The sequence below is a fragment of the Chiloscyllium plagiosum genome, chromosome 43, assembly GCF_004010195.1.
Source record: "Chiloscyllium plagiosum isolate BGI_BamShark_2017 chromosome 43, ASM401019v2, whole genome shotgun sequence".
Classification (NCBI taxonomy): domain Eukaryota; kingdom Metazoa; phylum Chordata; class Chondrichthyes; order Orectolobiformes; family Hemiscylliidae; genus Chiloscyllium; species Chiloscyllium plagiosum.
Window position 1 is genome coordinate 4,423,870 of NC_057752.1, and position 22,575 is coordinate 4,446,444.

The 22,575-nt window shown below is 39.9% G+C and overlaps 1 protein-coding gene across 5 annotated transcripts; it reads right to left on the reverse strand.

The window, feature by feature from the left end:
• Window positions 1-86: 86 nt before the first annotated feature.
• pym1 (PYM homolog 1, exon junction complex associated factor) lies at window positions 87-14,667 on the reverse strand. Of its 5 annotated transcripts, none has more exons than XM_043681811.1 (4): window positions 14,333-14,548; window positions 12,687-12,780; window positions 8,522-8,561; window positions 87-4,429 (listed from the first exon to the last, which is right to left on the reverse strand). In XM_043681811.1, the coding sequence occupies exons 2-4, from the start codon at window positions 12,709-12,711 to the stop codon at window positions 3,958-3,960; spliced, it is 537 nt and encodes a 178-aa protein (XP_043537746.1). In that variant the 5' UTR covers window positions 12,712-12,780; window positions 14,333-14,548; the 3' UTR covers window positions 87-3,957. The 5 variants fall into 5 exon arrangements, with proteins under 5 accessions (XP_043537746.1, XP_043537747.1, XP_043537748.1 ...); XM_043681812.1 differs by having other exon boundaries at window positions 14,327-14,548; XM_043681813.1 differs by lacking the exon at window positions 14,333-14,548 and adding an exon at window positions 14,126-14,287.
• Window positions 14,668-22,575: the final 7,908 nt, after the last annotated feature.

The window sequence follows — 22,575 nt, forward strand, 5'->3', positions numbered from 1 at the left end:
CAAATCAAATGAGATACCACAATTTACCATTATTCATCCAAATGTTGGGTGAACAGTTAGCGAAAAGCAAACAAGAACAGGCATTGTTGATAACATATTTCAACTTTATTCACTAGATCTGGAAAAGCTTTGTACCACATCACTGAATCCACAACACAGCAAGCAACACATTTGTTATAGTTACTTAGAATAAAACATTTTAAAATTTCCACTTTTCTAAAGTTTCAATCCTGTTTCAAATGTTCCAATACCAAGAACTGGGAGATTGGGGGGGGGGGGGGGGTGAATACTGGATCTCTCCAAATCCCATGTATCGAAATTTCATAGTGGCCTGATATCAATAAATAGAACTTCAATTCTTTGCAGGACGAAAACCCAACAGGTCTATGTAGCACTGCAAACTGTGGTAACCACCTGCTAGATGCAAATTTCTGTTGAATGCTTCCGAAAGAAAGTTTCCTAAATTACTTGGTTGCTAAATGCAGCACTTCAAGGTATAATATAAACCAGGAAGTGTTAAGTTTAACACTTGGAGTTATTAGCCAGTCTCTGCAGGGATATTACAAATGGGTCACCCTCCCAAAGTTAAGACAGGAAAGTCAACCTTGACCCCCACTTCCAATAACGGATTAATTTTTCAGAAAGATTTGGAGAAAGCATACAAAGAAAACTAACACTGATTAGTGTCTTAGGTTTGCTTAACTCACACCAAGATGATCAATACTGCTCAAAATTTCAAAGTCATATTTACAATACAACTTCCAAAGTCAGTGTTTTTTCACATTTTACCTATTTCTGCACAGCAAGCACGGGGTATATTCCTGGTTTGTGGAATTACCAAAATGCTAGCAGGCTAGGCTGGGGCAACAGGAAGTGGCATAGGAAGATCGGTAATGGAAAAGGTTCTGAAGCTAAACAACTACAAAAGTATAATCTACAGAATATGGTCTTAGTTATATTGTGGTAAACTGTTACTACACATTCAACACTTTCGTTTTCTACCCCTCTTTTTTCCAAGTATCTAGATAAATGGACAAATATTTGAAAGAAAACTGCACATCTGTTAACGCTGGTTAATTATCTTGACAATTATTTCTGGCGATTTTCTCCAAAACTCTCCAGTGCCTTAATAGGCAAATATCCAAATGTGGTACAGAGTTCTTAAGTCCTAGACCCAATGTTCATTCCCTTGCAATCTGTGTTAACCCATCTAGGATGGGACAGCAGGAGGCGAACTACAATTAACCAGTGCTGCTAGGCTAGGGAATGAGTGACTCTTGAAAGGAGGCCACATGTGGATGTAATAGGAGCACAAGATTCCTAGCAAAATCATCTTGGCTCATCTCCAGTACCAGAGGCTGCCAACACTTTGGTAATCATACGCCAGCACCTTTAAATACTACAAACCAACTGGATTTATAAAAGTATTGTTCCCCTACATCAAAATCTAACTTGGTCTTAACTGAAGCTTGTACAACAGGCTTCTGCCAGTGTAACTTTTCCCAGGTCAGGTCAGGGAACCTGATCCTCCAGAATTCCTATCTTTCCTTGGAGAACTAAACCCATCTTCCATTGGTCCTCTGGGTCAGTCAGCAGTCTTTAATCTAATGCCACATGCTTGCAGCAATAAGTTTCACCCATTTTAAGACTGGATTGGTCCCAAGTTTACAGCAAGTTTTCTTATTGAAAGCAGTGATGAAACAAGCTTCAGTACAAATTAGCTAATAAAGAGAGTTTAAGTATCAGGTTGAGGCAAGTACTCCATTGTTATGCATGCAGATGGGAAAGTACACACACCCTGAACTCTCAGAACCTGTAGCAATGACAGTGCTTCAGAAACCAGGTAACAACCATGCAAAACTAAATCTGGCAGGCCGGAATGACAAGACAGCCCAACCGCCATTCTTGAGCACTCTACAAAGGAGCTCCTTACTGCTGATTTACAACCACTAAGTGATTCAAAACAAACTGAATTCATCGCTCACATCAGACCTATATGCAACACACCTATGTGTACCACCTTCCGACATTTAGCCAGAGACCACTTAAAAATGTTTAAAAGGGTGATATATATTGTGTGAAATAGATTCAAACAGAACGCCAGTCAAAAAACAAAACTGAAATTTACACTGATTGCCAGCTGCCATTTTAAACCCACATCTAAGAAGTTTGTTAACTCTACATTCTGTGTATATCATTCCAGATTGCTTTCCTAAAATGTACATCTAAAATATATACAGTATAGTAAAAAAATTTAAAATGGCAATGACACAAGGACTAAAAGCGTGGAAAGTCCTAAACAATATAGTATTGGCAGCTTTTAATAATTTTCAATCCTTAATTGGGTCATAAAAATAAATTGTCTAGTAATTAAAAAACTGGGCAAGTTGATTTTGTTGTTCTTCTACAATGGGCAATTATTTAAAAGTATATAAAATATGGCTTTAACCCTTAGCCAATACATTAACTGGCAACCTCACTACAAGCACTGAATTTAGTTGACTGTAGACATTTACCTCTCTGACACGAGGAAGTTTGAGATGGCTGTCAGTAGAAGGGCAGAAACATTACCTGCATATATTGCCGGTGCAGAGAATCTGTACAGCTTTTAAAAGGTTTCTCCTGCCAACATCAAAATATTGCCATTTGGCAGCAAGACCATCAATGCCAGAGCCCATTTCAAACCCAGCTATAGCTAATGCTTGATATTGACTGGAAATTTTATATTAGGTTGTGAATGTGAAATACTGCAAATTCACCCTTGAATTTATCTCCATTACCTGAATAGAGAAACTTTACAATAGACATTGCCATGTTTCTTACATGCCCAAAGATTTCAGTGGTCAAGGTATCTCTTCCTCCAATACACATGCCCATTTGAGTGCCACCAGGCAAGTGTGCAGTCCTATACTGTATACATTTGCATTCAATATAGATAGGCAGCTTAAGAATTGCACTCATACTGCACCTCATTTCTGAAACGTCCCAAAGAATGCAGTGTAGACTGAATTACGTTGAAGCACAATGGCTGGTTTGTAGGTAAATTCTCGATAATTCATAGCGATGCTTGCTGTCCACGTACAGCAAATGCTGCACAACTCTGAAATTATACTTATGGCAACAAGATAGTGAACAAATCAAAGATGAACAGACGTTAACGGCACCATTCAAGTCTGAGTTCAAACCAGTATTGCATCATTAACTTTATATCAGTGAAAGCAAAGTCAGCACTTCATGAGGAAAATGCTTTTTGATCATTTTCTTTCAGCACTTTTTGAATGACAAAAATGATTTTATTAAAGCCTTTGGACAAGTGCTCACCACATGGGAGACATACAAGTAGCAATTATTCCCATCTCATCAATGGGAGCAAGCACAATTTAAGAACAAAAATCAAAAGTGCAGCAGTATCCCAGAAAGGATTACTTCTACTATAATGTTCCCAATCAAAAATGCATCTTACTCCCCTCATCAAGTGTTTCACAGTCTGAATACAAAACAAAGAGGGGTGGGAGTTGCTTTGAACACGTTTGCTGCAGTGAACACTGGATGTTCTCCCCCTAATGAAAGAACGAGACGATCAGGCCTTTTGACACAGCGAATCCCCTAGTCCAGACTAAGCACGCAACGACAGATGCAGTGCTTAGACAATATTCTGAAGTCACGTAGTCTGACAGTGAATACCCAATACAGTCCACTGAACAGTACATTTATTCCATACCTCAGTATCAAGATTTAGGAATGATATTTTTGGAAAATATTCCCTCCATTTCTAATAAAACTAACAGTGTGAAAGGCAGCATGAGCACCAGCATGGGCGATGTTGTCTTATTGTATGACCCTTAGTCTCTTTAAGATGCGAGCCTGTATTATCTGGTAGTTATTTGGTGTGGATATCTTGTGTCGGTATGGAACAATGACTCTCCCAGTATTCTTGGTAGCATACAACAGTTATTCCTATAAACCCAATTCCAAACCCTCCAGCTCCTCCTCCAGCAGTTTTCGGCGGCTCAGCTTGTCCAGCTGCTCTTTGGTCGCCTGTTTAATCTCACCAGAGTCTAGTTTTTGCTGCAGTTCATCAATTTGGCGCAGTTTCTTTTTAAGATTTTTTACCTTCTTTGCCTTCTCTACTCCATCGTGATCACCTTGCAACGCAACAGCCTGAGAGTTCGGACTGCTACCACCGCCGCCAATGGTGGTTTTCTGCAATGTTTGACTCAGCTCATCGGCCTCGGCGGTGCCGTCACTTTCCTGCTGCTGTTTGCGCTTCTCTTTGCGCTTGAGGTTGCGTTTAGCTGACTTGGATAACCCAGCCAGCTCTCCGTCGTGCTTTGACTGTTGCTGCTTGCTTTTGGCGGTTTCGTCTGGGTTAAGGCCAGGTGGCAGGTCGGGTTTGCTTTTGAAAAACTTCACATACTTGTTTTCGTACCTGCACACAACAAATACAGATAATAACAGGCCATGCGAAGTGGGATACACAATCAGACCACGTTATCACAAACAAGTTTATTTTTTTGATTTTCTCTTTTCCTGATTCTTGCTGAGATACTACTTCATGTACATTAGTCACCTTCTGGTATCTCTCACTCAAGTGACTGCTCTGTGCCTGAACTAAGTGTGCCAACCATACAGGGAATTAAGAGACAAACCCGAGCCTGTCATCCTCATCTGACGTTCAAGTATATTACTGCCATATCAATTTCAAGACCTCCTCCTCCCCCAACACCATTTTTCTCATTCAAATTTGTTGAAGCAGTCATGCTTGAAAGTGACTGACCCATTGGTATAATGCTTCTAATGCTTTCATAATATGTGGGTCGCTTGCAAGTTTAACATTTATTCCCCATCCCTAAATGCTCGAGAAAGAGTGCACTGTCAGGGCCAAAGTCTACATTCAAGATCCATAATAAAACATACTGCATGTTCTGGATAACATGTCCTCCTGCCTTGACGGAGAATACTTTTATCCTTCAGCAGTGTGGTGACACCGATGAATATGTAGAATCAGGCCCGGGTGTAATGCCCTGGCAGCTAAACAGCTATTGACACTGAGAAACGACAAAGAATAGCCACTTGGGATGGGAGGCTGAGAATCACCTGATGAGCTAGATCCCATTCAAATTAGAGGCTGCAAAGAGGGTATCTGGGGGAAAGAGAAGAAAAAGGAGAACTAATTTACACGGGCAGCAGAGGAGAGGGGTTTTACCTGCAGCAGGCACAGCCAGCCTTCAGTAGATATAACAGCCAGTGTACAACACACTTACACATGGAAAAAGATCTCAATTCCTGCACATCATCTGGGATAACGGTGCAACTAAAGTAACTGACAGAGATACCCCTCAAATTTGACTCTGGTTATTGGGAACACAGTACTATTTAATGTTAACAGCCAATATAATTTCTCCTATCTATGTATAAAAAATGGCCTTTTACTGGGCAGTTTTAAGTGTGGCCATGACTGTCAAGGAATATGGAAATAAACTCCTTTTTGAGCCGCCATTTGTGAAAGGAGTGTGAATTATCCATTAACATCCCTCAGAAATTGCAGGTTAGTTACAAAAGAAAATGCAGCTGATTATGCCCCAGCCTGGAGATGGTAAAGTGTAAATGAGCCACTTTGCTGCTGCTTGTTTGAACCACATCACCTAAAGCAGTGAAAATTAGTTGAAATCAGTCAATCTGACATGTTCTCTTGCAACAGCTATTTGGCAGTTTGCAGAAAATCCCAAAATCTAGAATACCATGAGACAGTATCTTAAAACACACTTGTATTTAGGTTAAAAAAAGCAAAATAGCACAACATAAGATTTTACTATCTTAACTTCATTGGTCAGAATATTTAGTATAGGAGTTGGGATGCCATGTTGGGGCTATACAGGACATTGGTGAGGCCACTTTTAAAATACTGCATACAATTGTGATCTCCTTACTATAGGAAGAATATTGTTAAACTTGAGAGGGTGCAGAAAAGATTTACAAGGATGTTGCCAGGACCAGAGGGTTTGAGTTACAGGGAGAGACCAAAAACACTGGCCCTTTCTCCCCCCTTCGTGTCAGAAGCTGAGGGAGTGACCTAATAAAGGCTTATAAAATGAGAGCCATGGATAAGGTGAATAACCAAAGTCTTTTTCCTGCAGTGTGGCAGTCCAAAACTAGAGGGCATAGGTGTATGGTGAAAGGGGAAGATTGAAAAAAGACAGAGGGGCAACAGTGTCCACAACAAAGGGTAGTGCGTGCATGGAACGAGAAACTAGAGGAAGTGGTGGAGGTGGATACAATTACAACATTTAAAATGTATTTGGATGGGTAGGTTGAGGGATATTGGGCCAAATGTTGGAAAATGGGGCTAGGTCAGATGACTTGTTCACACATAGCAAAATGTCTACACAACAAATAGCTACTGCAAATGACTGATTATGGAGAATTTAAAATTCATTTCTTTGAGCACATTTTGCACCACTGAATAATCTTTTGTAGTTAGCTAAGTGTTCTCTTTGGCATATGAAAAAATAGATAACGTAAATTGGCCTATCAACCAGTACAAATAGATTACTTGTCTGAGCTTAGCACTGCCCTGAGCAATCTTGCACTTTAGTGTAACAAAGCAGACTTTTGCTTATTATTGATGAACCTATGTAGCATCAAAAAAAAAAAAGGGGGGGGGCATTTCACACTAAATCAGGCAATGTGCGCACCAGCTGAACAGTCACAGAAATGACTAAATGCAGATGGGTGGGGTGAGAGGTTAGTATGGCATTGACAGAATATGAAATTAAACATCTTCAAATTACGCTTACGTTTGCGCGTGCAATATTGCGAGCAGAACAAACGGGTTGGGGTGGCAGTATTGAAGAGAGAAAAAAAGGACATTAAAGCCTATTGCTCTTGTCACTTAGGAGAACTGAGGTGAAACCATGGATCACGGTTGAAAACGAATGAAGTGGATTCGTCAAGCTCCAAAAAGTGAACTGAACTCTTGAGCCTAGCACGAGGTTTCACAGCACTAAATTTCAGGCTGTTTATTAGGGTTGATAAAAAGGATGGAAGATAGAGTGACGGGAGCAAATATTATGAAACTAAAAAGAAAGATGGAAAATTTAAAATAACAAGCTCACATTAAAAGTGACAAACAGTCTCAGAATTCTAAGCAGTGATGCACTTGTAGATGGTACTGTCAATATCATGTTACCTGGCAAGTAAGAAACCATCTACATTTAACAACACCACAACCAAACAATACCTCAAGTGAATTAAACTCGCAGAAAGTAGGTCAGAAACATCAGAAGTCTGCTGGCTTTCCCTAATAAAGGTCAGGAGGATGTGAACAGTTACAATTGGGACGATTTCAGCCAAAAGTTGCACCCCCACTGCCTGTACTGCATGCAAAACTAGATCTAATCTGCTGGGACCACTGCCCCTTCATACAAAGGTCTCTCCTAACTTATATCCAACCTCTTCTCTATACCCCTCCCTAAACTATAAATGGCAACTCAACTTGTACTCAAAATGCTACTCCCCTCTGACAAATCCTCCCTTCTCTTCCCCATTTACTGCATAGTCTGTTCCAAACTGGCTACCAATCCACCTCCAACACTAGTAATTTTTAAAAGTTTCTTTCAGCCCACAATCTTCCTATTTACATTAAATGCCTTAAAATGTTTCCTAGTTACACCAACCCCTTATCTGGATGGGTGACTAATGAATGATGGCTCAATTTCAAAACTGATCTAAAATTCCTCTTGTTCAGCGTCACAGCCCAACCAGTGGCTGATGTGTCCAACCATTATCATTGTCACCCTAAGGCTTTGATTTGAGACTTCAAAAGGCATAGATCCACTCTCGTGGTCATCATCCATTCTAAAATGCTCCTCCACTCTACCATTTCTTCACCACCCTCTGACTCAAACTCCATTTCCCCAACCTCCTTTTACCTGTACCACCCCACCCCAAAGAGTTCCTGTATACCCCATCTCTATTACAGCTCAATCTGAAAATATTGTAACTATGCCTTGACCAGCTGCAATGCCAGAGACACCAGATAAATTCAGAGAAAGGCAAGGAGAAAACTGGATACACCATGACCAATTATGAATGTAAACTTTGGAAGACTATTAGGGACGAAGCAATAACTTGTGATAAACTCCCGTCTTTCTTGACAACCTTCAGAATTTCCAACATGCTAACTGGTTTATTAACATTCAAATTAGCTTAAGTTTTGACAATAGAGGGTGTTAACTCAAAGCCACCTGCTGAAATAGTTTTAAACAAATAGCCCTTTGCACACCACTTTGAAAAGCCAAATGTATTTCATCAATCTGCTACAAAATGCAGTAGTTTCTAGCAAAACTCAAAACTTTACTTTCCTTGATGCCAAATTATGTTTTTCCTATTTAAAGGCAAACCTTAACATTGACATTTTGGAATAAGCCATAATTAAAGCTGCTTTGCGCAGTGAGCGAACATGGGAATCAGAAGGTGTGCAATACACATCACAAGAGAGCGATAAAGACTGTTCAGATACCTTTCATGATGTAGAAGATATGCCCCTGCAAATGTAATGCCTGTTGAGTAAAATAACATTCTTTCAATTTTTGAGTTGCCATTTTGCACAAAATTGCACATGCCATGAACTGAGCAAAAGGTCGCCCAAAGGGCCAAGAAACATTAAGAGGTTTATTCAAAGTTCATCCTGACAAATTTCTTTTTATTTTGGGGGGTTAACAACCAACCATTCATTTCTGAGTGGAACTTTCAAAATTGGTGCCTGTAATAGTTAAGGTACCCCGAACATAGCTGCAACCATGATATGATTGGGTTTTACATCAAGTTGAAAGGGTGAGAAAGTTGTTCTAAGACCAGTATTTCAAAATCTTAAATGAGAACAACTACGTGGGCATGAAAGCTGAAATGAACTGGGATTCTAGGCTAAGAAATAGGTCACTGATGGGCAGTTAAGGAAATATTTCAGAACACTTGGAATAAGTACACCCCTACTATGAAGGGCATTTCTAAGGAGAGGACCCATCTGTAGTTAACTAAAAAAAATTAAGGAAACCAAACTTAAGAATGCATGTACTTGCACAAAACATGAGTAGCAGGTTCAGTAATTCAGCAGAATATTAACAAGGGCAGGGAATGATGAAAAGATTAATTCGGAGAAAGAAATACTGTATTAAGAGAGGGGATGCTAACTAGAAATGTAAAACAAATGCCAAGATTTTCTGCAGGTCTTTAAAAAGGGAGAGAGTGTAAAATTAGCATTGGCCCTCTAGAAGCAAGAATGCAGAATTAGTAAACAATGAAATGGTTGGGACGAAGGGGGAAGAGAAACTTGATGAAATTACAAATCAACAAGAAAGCAACACCAAGCAAACCGATCAAGCTGCGGCTGATAAATCTTCAAGTCCTAATGTATTGAAGGTTTGGGTCTTAAAGAGGAGGCTAATGAGGAGTAGATGCATTAGTGTTAATTTTCTAAAAACTTTGTTTTATTCTGGAAAAGTATCAATGTAACTCCACCATTCAAAAAGAGGGAGGAAGGCAAAAAAGACCAGGAAACTTTAGGCCAGTTAGCTTGATGGCAGCCTTGGGAACAGTATCAGAAGCAATTAAGGTCATTAGAGCTGGGCATTTAAAACTATACTGACTCTTCCTGATTACTTTTGAAGTTTTTTTGTGAAAGGGAGATCACTAATTTACTGGAATTCTTTGAAGTCAAGATATACTATGGATAAGGGAGAGGCCGCAGATGTAAATTATTGGATTTCCAGAAGGTATTTGACAAGGTGCCACAAAGGTGGTTGTCGTGCAATGGAGAAGTTCATTGTGTAGAGACAACATAATAGCATAGCTAAGAGTGTGGTTGGCAGAAAACAGTCTGCACAAATGACACTTTCTCCAACTGGTAGGTTGCAACAAGCATAGCCTAACATGGTTTCAGCTTTATACAACATGTATCAATAACATTGATTAGGGGAGTGAAGGCATGGTAACAAAATTTGCAGATAAATAAAGATTGGAAGATGTGTTGTGATGCAAACAAATAGGGTACACACAGGTAGGTCGAGTGAGTAGGCAAAAATCTGGCATTGACGTACAATGTAAGAAAATGTGAAGCTGTTCACTTGGGCAGGAAAAGTAGACAGAGTACATGTGTAGACAAAGACTTGGAATTCCAAGGTGTAGAGATATCTAGTTCAATACACATCACAAAAAAGTACACAGGTATAGTAAGTGATTAAGACTAATGGAATGCTATCCTTTATTATGAGGGGGGTTGAACGTAAAAGAAAGAAGCATTGGCTTTAGTTACATAGGGATTGGTAAGACCACATTTTGAATACCGTGTGCAGTTTTACTTTCCTTACTTAAGGAAGGATGTCAATGCATCGGAGGTTCACTAGATAGGTCCGTGGAAAAGCAGGGTGTCTGCTCAGGAAAGGCTGGACAGACTGGGCTTACTTCCAACGGAGTTTAGAAGTGTGAGAGGTGACTTGATTAAGCATATGAAGATCTTAATGCTCTTGTGGCACAGTGGTGGTGTTTCTACCTTTGAGCCAGAAGGGCTAGGTTCAAGATCCACCTGCTCCAGAGATGTGCCATAAAATGCCTGAACTGGTTGTTTAAAAAGATCCATAAAGGCTTTGAATAGACAAAGCAAAGTGGACCCAGAAAGTAAATATGCGTCCTTTCATCAGGGAGCCCAGAACTAGGGCACATTGACCCCTAATTTTTAAACAACGTTTAGGGCAGAGATGAGGAGATTTTCTTTTCCCTCCAAGAGGGTTGTGAACTTGGAACACTGCCTCAGAAGGCAGCGCACTGAATATTTCTAAAGGTGAAGGTAGATTGGTTCCCCTGCCCAAGAATTTAAGGATTTCCAGGGTAGATGGAAACATGGAATTCAAAACAGATAAGCTGTACTTGAATGGCAGGGTAGACGGGAGGGACTAAATGGCCTACTTCTGGTCCAAATTTGAGTGTTAATTACTTTTAGGGCAAAAAATCCTGTGTACATGAAAACCAAATCCACATTGCTTAGAAAAAAAGTTTTCCATTTGGAGACATATTTGGTATATCACCAAAAAAATCAAAGTTCCCTGCTTATCCATGGTAAAAGGTACATAGACAAACCCTGGATCTGACTGACTGGAATGGGGAAAGGAAAAACAAAAGGCACGATCACTATCTGGTTTCATCTATCAACAAGTTCATTTGCAGACATTGAGTTCTTGATGCATTCTCCCAGCCAAACAGTCTACTGACAAATTATCTTAACTTTCACATCAAGAATGGGTACTTGCAATGGAGAACTTCAGCAAGAGCTAGTACTTTCAAGAGTGGATGGCGGGGGAATTGCACAAGTAATAATAAAAGGTAATTTCCTTCATTCTCTATATCTTAACGGTGGCTAAAATACCACGCGAGTAATCAGGCTGTAAAAGCCTTTAACGGTATCCCACAGCTTGTCAAGAGGAACAGCTCAATGTAATTTTATTTTCCTCTTTGGAATCACCTGTTGTCTAATTCTCAGTAACATGACTGTGCTCACCCAGTCTCTGGAAGCCATAACCCCATAAGTAGCTGCTCAAAATATTCCCAAATGTTGCATTGTGAACACTGCATTAGTCGGCATCTACATGTTGACATTTACTTTAAAGAAGCAGTAATACAAGGTAATGGTTCTATATGCCAGTATTACTGGCCAGACTTGTATCGGATTATGTGACAGTACTTCAGCTATTGTGTTGGGGCTGTTACAATGATTTTATGAACAGGATTAAGGAGTTAAAAAGGTAGATTAACCAAGTGCTTTTCATGCCATCAAATCGAAACCTGACTAATCAGGAAAGAAAAGCAAAACCTTGTCACTGCTGTCCGAAACTCACTGCAAAGATCTTTGTTAGTTATAACTCTCTACCCTAACTATAAATGGTGGAAACACCCTAAATTCCTTCATCCAAAATTGAAGACAGATTTCTTTACCTCATCTTAAGGAAAGTCTTGTGAGGATAAAGGGAAAAAAGTCATACTTGCTTCAGTTTTAGAAAACTGAAATTTTCTTGGACTCCACATCACTTACTCTTCTTTCAAATGTAAAGTTTGTTACCTTAGTCAATAATACAATTAGGAAATTACTTCAATGTAAAGACTTTCCTTTCTTTAAAAACTCTTATCATCCTTTTACATTCTATGAATACGCCACTACACAATTTAAGGCACAGCTCAGGCTCATTTCTACTACATATCACTATCACTTTTGAAGCATAAGACAGCTGTCTTCTCCAAAACATTTGGCTGGAAAGGGGAAATCAAAACAGCAACAAAACACTTTCAGATCTGTAACAGTAGCCACCTGGCAAGTTCACTCAACTGTCACTTCGCAGGCTAAAGCTGATATTTGATTGCTGGCTACAATTTAAAATTTTAAATCACATGCACAGATTTGTGGAAAAGAAGGCTTTTGTCCTCAAAAAAAAATTAAACCCACCCCCAGGTAACCCTTGTACATTTAGTAGTCAGCAAGTGACATACCATTCAAGGAAGCAACAGCTACTATGGGGCATTATGAATGGCAGTTAGTAGACCAGATAATGTAAATAGACTGCTCATCACTTCTTAGAACAGAAAGTTGGAAATAATTTTGCCTTTCAAAGACTTAGTTTCTTAAAAAAAAAGTTACTTACACTGGCACCTCTTCCTGAGGTACATATCCTTCCCTTACTCGTCTTGGTTTCCGCCAGGTCCCATCAGGGCGCTGAGAGGCAGGAATATATTTGCCTGCAAATATTGAGAAAGAACATTTTAAATACTGAATAGGGAATTCTATGTAGTAAGAAGCATAGAAACAGTTACTGAAATCAGTCCTATCAAAGCTAAATCTTAAGTTTTATGCTCCAAATGACCGGTGGGAAAAAAATATAGCACTGTTAATCTTATTGTAAAACTAAATGTTTGGTAACCACAGAACATTAAGAGATCTTAAACAGTTCTTCATATCCTCAGTTCTCACCCTTCCCTACGTGAGAAGTAGGGGAAAAAAATATTGGAAAAGTCAGGTTTCAGCAATTAGAAAAATGCAAAACTCTAGGTTAGACACCAGCCAAACTTTGGCAAATGAAGAACTAGTGCAGGAATACAGTAGCTATCCAATATCTAATCAGCTATCTTTCATGCACAAATTGATGATAATACCTCAACATTTCTCAAATGTAACAACAGGTTAAAAATTCCAAAAGAACTGCAAACCTGCACTGACCAGCACCTCTCAGTGTCCATAAGCACAGCTTGATGTCCAGTCACCAATTTTTCCTTTCGAGGCAGCTCCTAGTTTTTTTTAAAAAAACCTTTTTACAATGTCCACCATCTTGAGCTACCAAGTGGGGGAAATAGCAGCAAAAGCTCATCTCAAACGAGTGGTTACACATTCCATTTTACTTAAATCAAAGTGTTTAATTTGAGAAAAATAAATTTAAAATGGTTAAACAGGGACAGTACTTCAGCTCATCCACAATCAGTATATTGCTTCTCCAACAATTTTTGTTTCAGATTTCCAGTCTCCACAGTTGTTTTTATTTCAAAATAAAAAGTTTATTGGCTATTGGAAAGTGAACTTACAGTATCATTCAAGTCTTCTGACACTTCATAAAGACTCCAGAAATAATGTACTTTTGAGGCCATCACTTATCAAGTACAAGATGAAATCAGTGAATTTAAGGCTTAAAATTCGTTTAACAAAAAAAAAACTTTAAAAATCAGTTTTGGAATTTTATGAAGCGAATTTGTTGAACGCGCCAAGAAACCTTGTGAGCATCAGAACATTTCAATTCATCATTTAAAGAGAACAAGATTCATCAACTCGAGTTTACGAGTGTGATTTGGTATTGTTTTTGCTCTAGGCCACAAATGCTGCCTCGGATTTTCCCGACTATTTAGGGCGGCAGGCGCTCTGGTAAAGCTCATAACGAATGCGGCCGCAGGACTTTAGCGATTTAAGCAAAAAACAAAGGAATCAACGGTGAATATTTGAAACGGTGACTGCCTTCGGGAGTGCCGCCGACCGGGATCGGGGTAAAGATTTCGCTGCCTTTGGCGCCTAGGAACAGGGGGAAAAAAGCGCACTCACCCGTCTCGTCCGTCACATAGGCCGCCATGATAGACCAGCCGGAAATTGCGCCCGTCTCCCCTACCATGGCGGGCAGTGAATCACTGCGCCGAGAAAATCATGAGGAAAATCTAGCTTTGTTTTCTTAAAAATATCGAGTTCTGAAAGATTAGAGGCGGAAGAAGAAAACGCGAATACTCTATTTTGTCCATATATTCTCACCCCCACCTCGCTCTCTCCTTCAACGTTTGCCCTGATTGTGTCGCTGTTTCCGCAGGCCACAGGCTTCAGCCCGCGCAGTCTCGCTCAATTTTGAAGCTCAATAAGTGACCTACTTCACTCCATCTTACTCTTCGATCATAAATTCTCCCACCCCCTACGTTCAAATTGCCTTTGTCGCTTATACCACCTTTCACATTTAAAAAAAAACTGGGGGAGGGGATTTCCTACCAGATTCGGCAGCAGGAACAGCCTCCATAGCAGCCCTGGAAAAAGACGATTTGAATCACGCCACTAGGGTGAGACTGGGTGTGGCTCAGTGTCATCAGAACAAGAGCCAACTGAATATCCTTCTTCAGAGGCGGGTCCCCTTCATAAAACACTAATCTGTCAGCAAACTGAAACCTGCATGAACTGTTAACACACATCCTTAAATCAGGAAATTGTTTTTTTTAAAACGTTCATCGTAATGAAGACATTCTACTCCTGCAGGATCCAACAACAAGGCCCAGATAATGAAGGACTAAAACAAAGAACTGCGCGTACTAGAAATCTGAAACAAAAACAAAAATTGCTGAAGAAACTCAGCAAGTTCTCTCCACAGATAACGAAGGAAGTCTCCTTCTGAACTTGTGGAAACCAGGGGTTTAGAGATATAGAGATGTACAGGCCTGGAAACAGACCCTTTGGTCCAACTCATCCATGCAGACCAGATATCCTAAATTAATCTAGTCCCGTTTGCCAGCATTTGGCCCATATCCATCTAAACGCTTCCTATTCATATGCTCATCCAGATGCCTATTAAATTTTGTCTGGAGGGTTTCTGAGCCCCAAGAGCCTATAAATAATTGTCCTCTTCAATCAGCAGTGAGCATTGCTAACTCCCCTGGAGAAAAGACTTCTGATGACCTTTGCCTCGTTTCATGGGTATCTTAAAGAATGTGGAGAGATTTCTGAAGAAATTTCAGGGCTTAAGTCTTGGCCACCAATAGTGGAGTAAAGGGAGTGGGGATGCACAAGAGATCTGAATAAGAGAAATATAGTTTTCTTGGAGGTTCAAAGACTGAGGAGTTCTCAGAAATAAAGGAGGACTGATGCCCGAGAGGAGTTTGAACATCAGGATAAAAATAATAAAGTTAAGCTATGTATGTCAGCCATCACATGGACTTGATGCATGTTAGGATATGACAGCAAAGTTTTACATGTGTTTATGCAAGATAATTGAAGGTCAGCCAGGAGAGCATAGGAATAGTTGTATCTGAAGGTAACAAGAACAAGGTAGAAGGTTTCAGGAGATAACTTTAAGGGTTTTAGTCGCCGGTAAGTTGAAACAGGCAGAGACAAGCAATATTACAACCAAACATATGAATTAGAGCAGGAGTCGGCAAATTCAAGTTTGCTCTGCCATTCAATGAGATCATGCTGATCCGATTGCCTCCCCAATAACATTTAACTCCTTGCTAATTAAGAATCCATCTACTTTGCCTTAAAACTATGTAAAGACTGTGCTTCCACCACTGTTTGAGGAAGAAAATTTGAAACATTCATGACCATTTGTGGGAAAAAGAAATTTCATTATTTCTGTCTTAAATGGACCACCCCTTACTTTTAAACAGTGACCCTTAGTTCTAAATTTTCCCACAAGAGGAAATAACTTTCCTACATTCACCCTTGGGACCTTTGTATTTTAAGCAAGTTGTCTCTTACTCTTTGAAACTCCAATCAATACAAGTCTGGCCTGTCCAATTTTTCCTCATAAGATAATCCACTATTTCTAGGTATCAGTCTAGTAAACCTTCTCTGAACTGCTTCCAATGTATTTACATTGTTCCTTCAATAAGGTGACCAATGCTGTATACAGAACTCAGATGTGATGTCATCTTTGTCCTGTATAGCTGAAGCATAACCTCCATACTTTTACATTACATTCTGTACGTAATAAACAATAACATTCTATTAGCATTACTAATTCTTTCTGTACTTGCATACTAACCTTGTGTGAATTATGCAGTAGGGGACCTACCTGTTTGCTTCCCAAAGTTCTGCAATCTTTCACCATTTAGATAATATGCTTATTTTTTATTCTTCTTGCCAAAATAGATAATTTCACCTTCCCCAGATTATCCTCTATTTTCCAGAACTTTACCCACTCACATAACCCATTTATATCCCTTTGTAGCCTCTTTATGGGCTCTTCACAACATGTTTTTCCTACATCTCTTTGTGTTATCAGCAAATTTAGCAATCATAACTTTTGTCCCTTCATCCAAGTTATTTACACACATTGTAAACAGCTGAGGCCCCAGCACTGATCCCTGTGGCATACCACTTGTTACCTATTGCCAATGAGAAAATTTCTATTTATGCCTATGCTATGTTTTCAGTTAGCTGGTCAGTGTTTTACCCATGCTAAAGTGTTACCCTCCATCCCATGAGATCTTATTTTCTGTAGTAAACTTTGATATGGCATCTTATCAAATGCCTTCTAGAGATCTAAGTACCTGTTTCGTACACTTACTGGTTCCCCTTTATCACAGCATGTTATTTCGTCAAAGAACTCCAATTAGTTGGTTAAACAGAATTTCACATTCATAAGTCATGTTGACTCTGCCTGATTACCTTGAACCTTGCTAAGTGACTTGCTTTACCTTTAATAATCACTTCTAGCATTTTCTGGATGATAGACATTAAGCTAACTGGCCTGTAGTTTTCTGCTGTCTGTGTCCCTCACGTTTTGAAGAAAGGAGTTACATTTGCTATCTTCTAATCTAATCAAGGATGTAGCTAAAAGAACCTCAATACCACTTGCCCGGTCATTGTAATTTTGCTTGAGTTCCTTCCTCCTTTTTCCAGATCTACATCTATTTCGGGGATGTTACTTGTATCCTCTATAATGAAACTGATGGAAAATACCTATTCAATTCTTTTGCCATCTGTTTATTTTCTATTATTAATTGGCAAGACAATACTTTCTAGATGACTAGCACTTTGTTAACTCCTTATATCTATAGAAATATTTCTAGCTAGCTTTCTTTGTACATTAATTTTTTTTCTTCATTTTGATTTTGTCATTCTTTGCTAATTAGCTGGAAGGTTCATTTCCAGCTCAGCGAGCAAACCGACATCCAGAACCTCAACCTGAGCTACAAATCTTCTCAAAACTCGTTAATCCAATCTCATTGCGTAATAGCAAGTCCAGTATAGCCTGCTGTCTGGTTGGCTTCAGAATGTGTTGTTCTCTTAAACGACTCCAAAAATTGACTGTGAACTCCTCATCTAAGCTACTTTTGCCTATCTGATTTTTCTCATCTGTTTGTAGATTAAAATCGCCCAAGATTATCGCTGTACTTTTCTGATAAACTCCCATCATCCGTTCCCTTAAACTCCATCCCACCCTGTAATTACTGTTAGGAGCTAGTACACCACTCCATTAAGTGACATCTTGCCTTCATAATTTCTCATCTCTAACCAGAATGCTTCTACATTCTGGTTTCCTGAATTTAGGTCATCCTCCTTTGTTGTTCAATTAATTAACAGAGCAATCCTAGCTTTTCCTAGCTTCCTGTCCTTCTAAATGCCATGGGTACCCCCCAATATTCAGGTCATGACCTGTCATCCTACAGTTGTTAGTTCTTGCTTATATATTACTATTTGCCCTGTCAGTCATCTGTTTTGTTTTGAATGCCACATGCATTCAGATAAAGAGCCTTTCGTTTTAGCCTTTTATTAATTTTGTAACTTCTAGCTTTATTTGTTGATTTACTCTTAGATTAATACTCACACGCCTTCCTATCACTGTCTGAAGCTGTAACAAAAACAGAAATTGCTGGGAAGTCTCAACAAGTCTGGCAGCATCTGTGGAGAGAAATCAGAGTTAACATTTCGGGTCCAGTGACCCTTCTTCAATTCCAGCAATTTCTGTTTTTGTTTCAGATTTCCAGCATCTGCAGTTCTTCTGGTTTTTTGCAGTCTGAAGCTGATCAGGCTGGATCCAGGTGCACCCACATTCTGCAACTGCAACGCATCACCTGCCCTGCCATTTGTATTGTATATTAATTAAGTAATTAATTAATTATTATATAAATGAACACTTCTTCTCACTACCAGTTTGTGTATTAACTTACACTTTAGAATGCAATAACTTCACCATTCAAGAATAAGAATATTATCAAATCACTAGTTTCTTACTTTTCTTCTGTTGGAGTTGCTTAAGTAATTATAAGCTAGGTAATTACAGGTTGTTCAAAAAAATAGTTTTTCTCCATTTGAGTACTTCACACACTCCCTAACAGCAGTTACTCACCAAGCAATCAACTCATAACTTCCCTGTGAAATCATTATTTGATTTTGTTTTAATGCCCAGCATAACTGAACTCCTTCCCAATCTGTATATTTTCCCTTGGTCTACCTCTGCCTCCTCCTCTCTCAAAGTAATGATTATCTTTTTTGACATTTTATTTAGGCATTCACCTTACCACCACTTAGAGTACTAGTAATAGAATAGACGTTTCCACTTAAAATTTTAAAAAACATATGATGTCCCAATTTACGTATCTTCCCTAAGAGCAGTTATTTACAAGCCAATCACCTTACAGCCTTTCTGCTATGTCACCCTTCACACAGGGTCCTCTTGTCCACCACTTGACAAAACTGACAGTTTTTGCTACAAAAATATGTTTTATTCATAAAAAGATTACAAAAACAGTTTGACTTGAATTTTATAGCATTTGCAAAATTATTCAATATGTCTTCATACAGCATAGTCCACTCAATATGCTTATAATAACATTAATATTTACAAACTATATTCAAACTATCGTCATTTATACGGCCTGAGGGTGAAACCAATTCAATTTAGAACTTTACAGGAAGTGCAAAATGAAGTAACTCCACAGACACCAGTATCCGGTCAGCAAATCACCCTTTATTTACATATGAACAGTCCTTGACTCAGTACTGCTCCATTCGGAGCCAACTATCAGAGTGGCAATATCGCTGATATTCCCCTTTTTATCTATCAGCCAGGGCTTCCTGTTTACCCACCCCATTCAGGAAAATAATATTCTATGAGGTCCAGCCAGCTGACCTTTTTTACAATCACTACAACACTTTCCCTCAGAGTCCGCACACATATGCCGATCCTTTTTCGAGGAGAGCCTCCTGGGACGTTTTAGCACCAGGTCAGATTAATCTGATTAGGTGTCTGATATGGGTGGTGTGTAACACACGGGAGCTTGCCTTTTGTGCCAAGAACACCTTGGTAGAATTTCTTCTGGCGGCAAAGGCGTTGAGGCGTCTACATCCGTCATGTCTCAAAGAACTTGAGAGAGGCCGGTATCCCGTCACCCTTTATCTACATTTGATAAGTCCTTGACTCTGGCACAGCCTTGTCAGAGGCAGCTCTCAGAGTGTCAGAATTTCTGACACTTCTCTTTATCTGTCAGCCAGGGCTCCCTGATTTCATCAGATTAACAGCCCCAATCAGGGAACTCTTTCTATGAGGTCCACCTGGCTAACCTTGTTACAATCAATACTTTCTTCTCCCTCTGAGTCCGAGGACATAGGCCAATCCTTTCTCTTGGAGAGCACTTCTGAGAATTCTCATCTAAATGCAATTGCAAATACGCATCGCTCATGTCCAGCTTCGTGAAGGACAGCCCCCCACTCCATCCCCGCCAGTTTTGTGTATAAATCCTCTATGCGAGGGATTGATCGAAAAATGTTGAGCCAATCAAGGTGAATCTCTCTTAACCAGTTATGCCCCATCAGGCTTGAGCCTGAACCTTTTAGACAATTACTTGTCGCTAAATCTGCTGCTTTTCATTCAAGACTGGAACCAAAGTTGTCCCCGTAATCTGTAAAGGATCCCCAGTATACATTCTCAGTCTAGCTAAGGGTTGGGGTTCAGAGCGAATTTTGTTAAAGCCTGGTTCTATGATCACTGATACAGCCGTGCCGGTATCACTAGAACTGGGTGACCATTTAACCAGATGTTTATTTTGATTGGTTCTGGTTTGGATGTTGCTAAGCAATTTAACTGTTCCAGACCAGATGTAGGTGGGCTTTCCAGGGTGTGCACTCTCCTGGATACTGGCCTATGAGGTCTCTTACTCAATTCAGTGGGACTCTCTTGCTGTTTTGAGTCAGCATTCTGACAGTAACTACAATGGCTTGTCGGCCTGGATCCTGAATAAAATTTTCACCGTTTGGCCGAGGCTTGGCTTTATTTTGGGGCTTTGCTGTGGGCTGGCCTAGAGTCCCTCTGTTCAGGATATATCCTGAGTGAGGCTGCACAATTGCCTTCACTCAAGTGGTGTTCCCCAAGTTCAGTCAGTGTGGCGAGGGTGCCCACTTCCATCGGAATAGCCTATAACTCATATACTCCACTTGCTGCATTTTCTAATGACAAAGACAGTTGTAGTGCCTGTTTGAAGTCTAGTTTCATCTAGTAGGCACTTTTGCATGGTTACATAATTAATCCCACATACCAAACGGTCTCTCAGCATCTCATTAATGTTGAAATCAAAGTCACAGGCTTCTGCCAGTCATCTTAACCTAATCAAAAATCCCACTGCTGATTCCCGATTCTCAAATTGCTGAGTAAAAACAATAGCGTTCCAGAATTAGAGGGAGCTTGGATCATAATATTCTTTAACTTTATCCATCAATTCTTGAAAGATTTTAGTATGCGTCTCAGAGAAAGTTAAGCTCCCAATAACCGAACAAGCTGCAGGTCCGCAGGCTGTCAGGAGAGTTACTCATTGCTTTTCATTTGGTCCAATGTCATTTGCTAAAAAAACCCGCATATTTTCCACATACTGGGCCCACTCTTCTACAGCAGGATTGAACAAGTCAAACTTCACAAATAACTGCATGATGGTAGAAATGCTGATCCCAACTCAAAGAGGGCTGTTATGAGCAGGTTTCTACAGGAGCATGCTTTAGAATTAACTCGGTGGTGATGACAGTAAAGAGGCTGGTATCCTGTCACCAAGTCACCCTTGATTTATACGTGAACTGTCCATGACTTTAGTACTGACTTCGTCAATGTCAGCTATCTCTGACAATCTCCCTTTTTATCTGTCAGCAGGGGTTCCTGGTTGGGACTGTTAATCTGGTTCAATCAGGGAACTCACCCATAGATGGTGGTTAAGATGCTAAACAAATATTTTGCATCTAATTACTGTGGACAACGATATGGAAGCCAGAGAACTTGGGAAAATAAATAGATATCTTGACAAGTGTCCATATTATAGAGGAGGTGCTGGATATCATAAAACAGATCAAGGTAGATAAATCCCAATGACCTGATCAGGGTGTATCTCAGAACTTTGTGGGAAGCAAGGGAAAAGATTGCTGGGCCCCTTATTGAAATATGTGTATCATCAATTGCCACAGGTGAGGTACCAATAGACTAGAGAGTTGACCAAAGTGGTGCCATTATTTAAGAAAAATGATAAGGAAATGCCAGGGAACTATCGACCAGTAAGCCGGACGTCTTTGGTGGGTAAGTTGTTGGAGGGGATTCTGAGAGACAGGATTTACATATATTTGGAAAGGCAAGAGTTGTGATGTAAATATGGTAGAACATTATGTATACTACCTACATTATATTTCTATTAGTGTGTATTTTTTCATTAATTATGTGGACTTCTTGATTATCCAGAATATTTGATCAACCAGCATATTCCTAGTCCTATAGGTTAATAGGAAGTTTACTATAGTTCAAAGTTTGTGCGAAGATTTGTAGCTCGGGTGCTCGTTGTTGTGGTTCTGTTCGCCGAGCTAGAAGTTTTTGTTGCAAACGTTTCGTCCCCTGGCTAGGTGACATCATTAGTGCTTGGGAAGCCTCCTGCGAAGCCCTTCTTTGATGTTTCCTCCGGTGTTTATAGTGGTCTGTCCCTGCCGCTTCCGGTTGTCAGTTTCAGCTGTCCGCTGTAGTGGTTGGTATGTTGGGTCCAGGTCGATGTGTTTGTTGATGGAGTTTGTGGATGAATGCCATGCCTCTAGGAATTCCCTGGCTGTTCTCTGTCTGGCTTGCCCTATGATAGTAGTGTTGTCCCAGTCGAATTCATGTTGCTTGTCTGCATCAACTAGCCACGAAACGACACGACCAGCTATCCTTAGTAGCCACACACGCAGACAACAAGCAACATGAATTCGACTGGGACAACACTACTATCATAGGGCAAGCCAGACAGAGGACAGCCAGGGAATTCCTAGAGGCATGGCATTCATCCACAAACTCCATC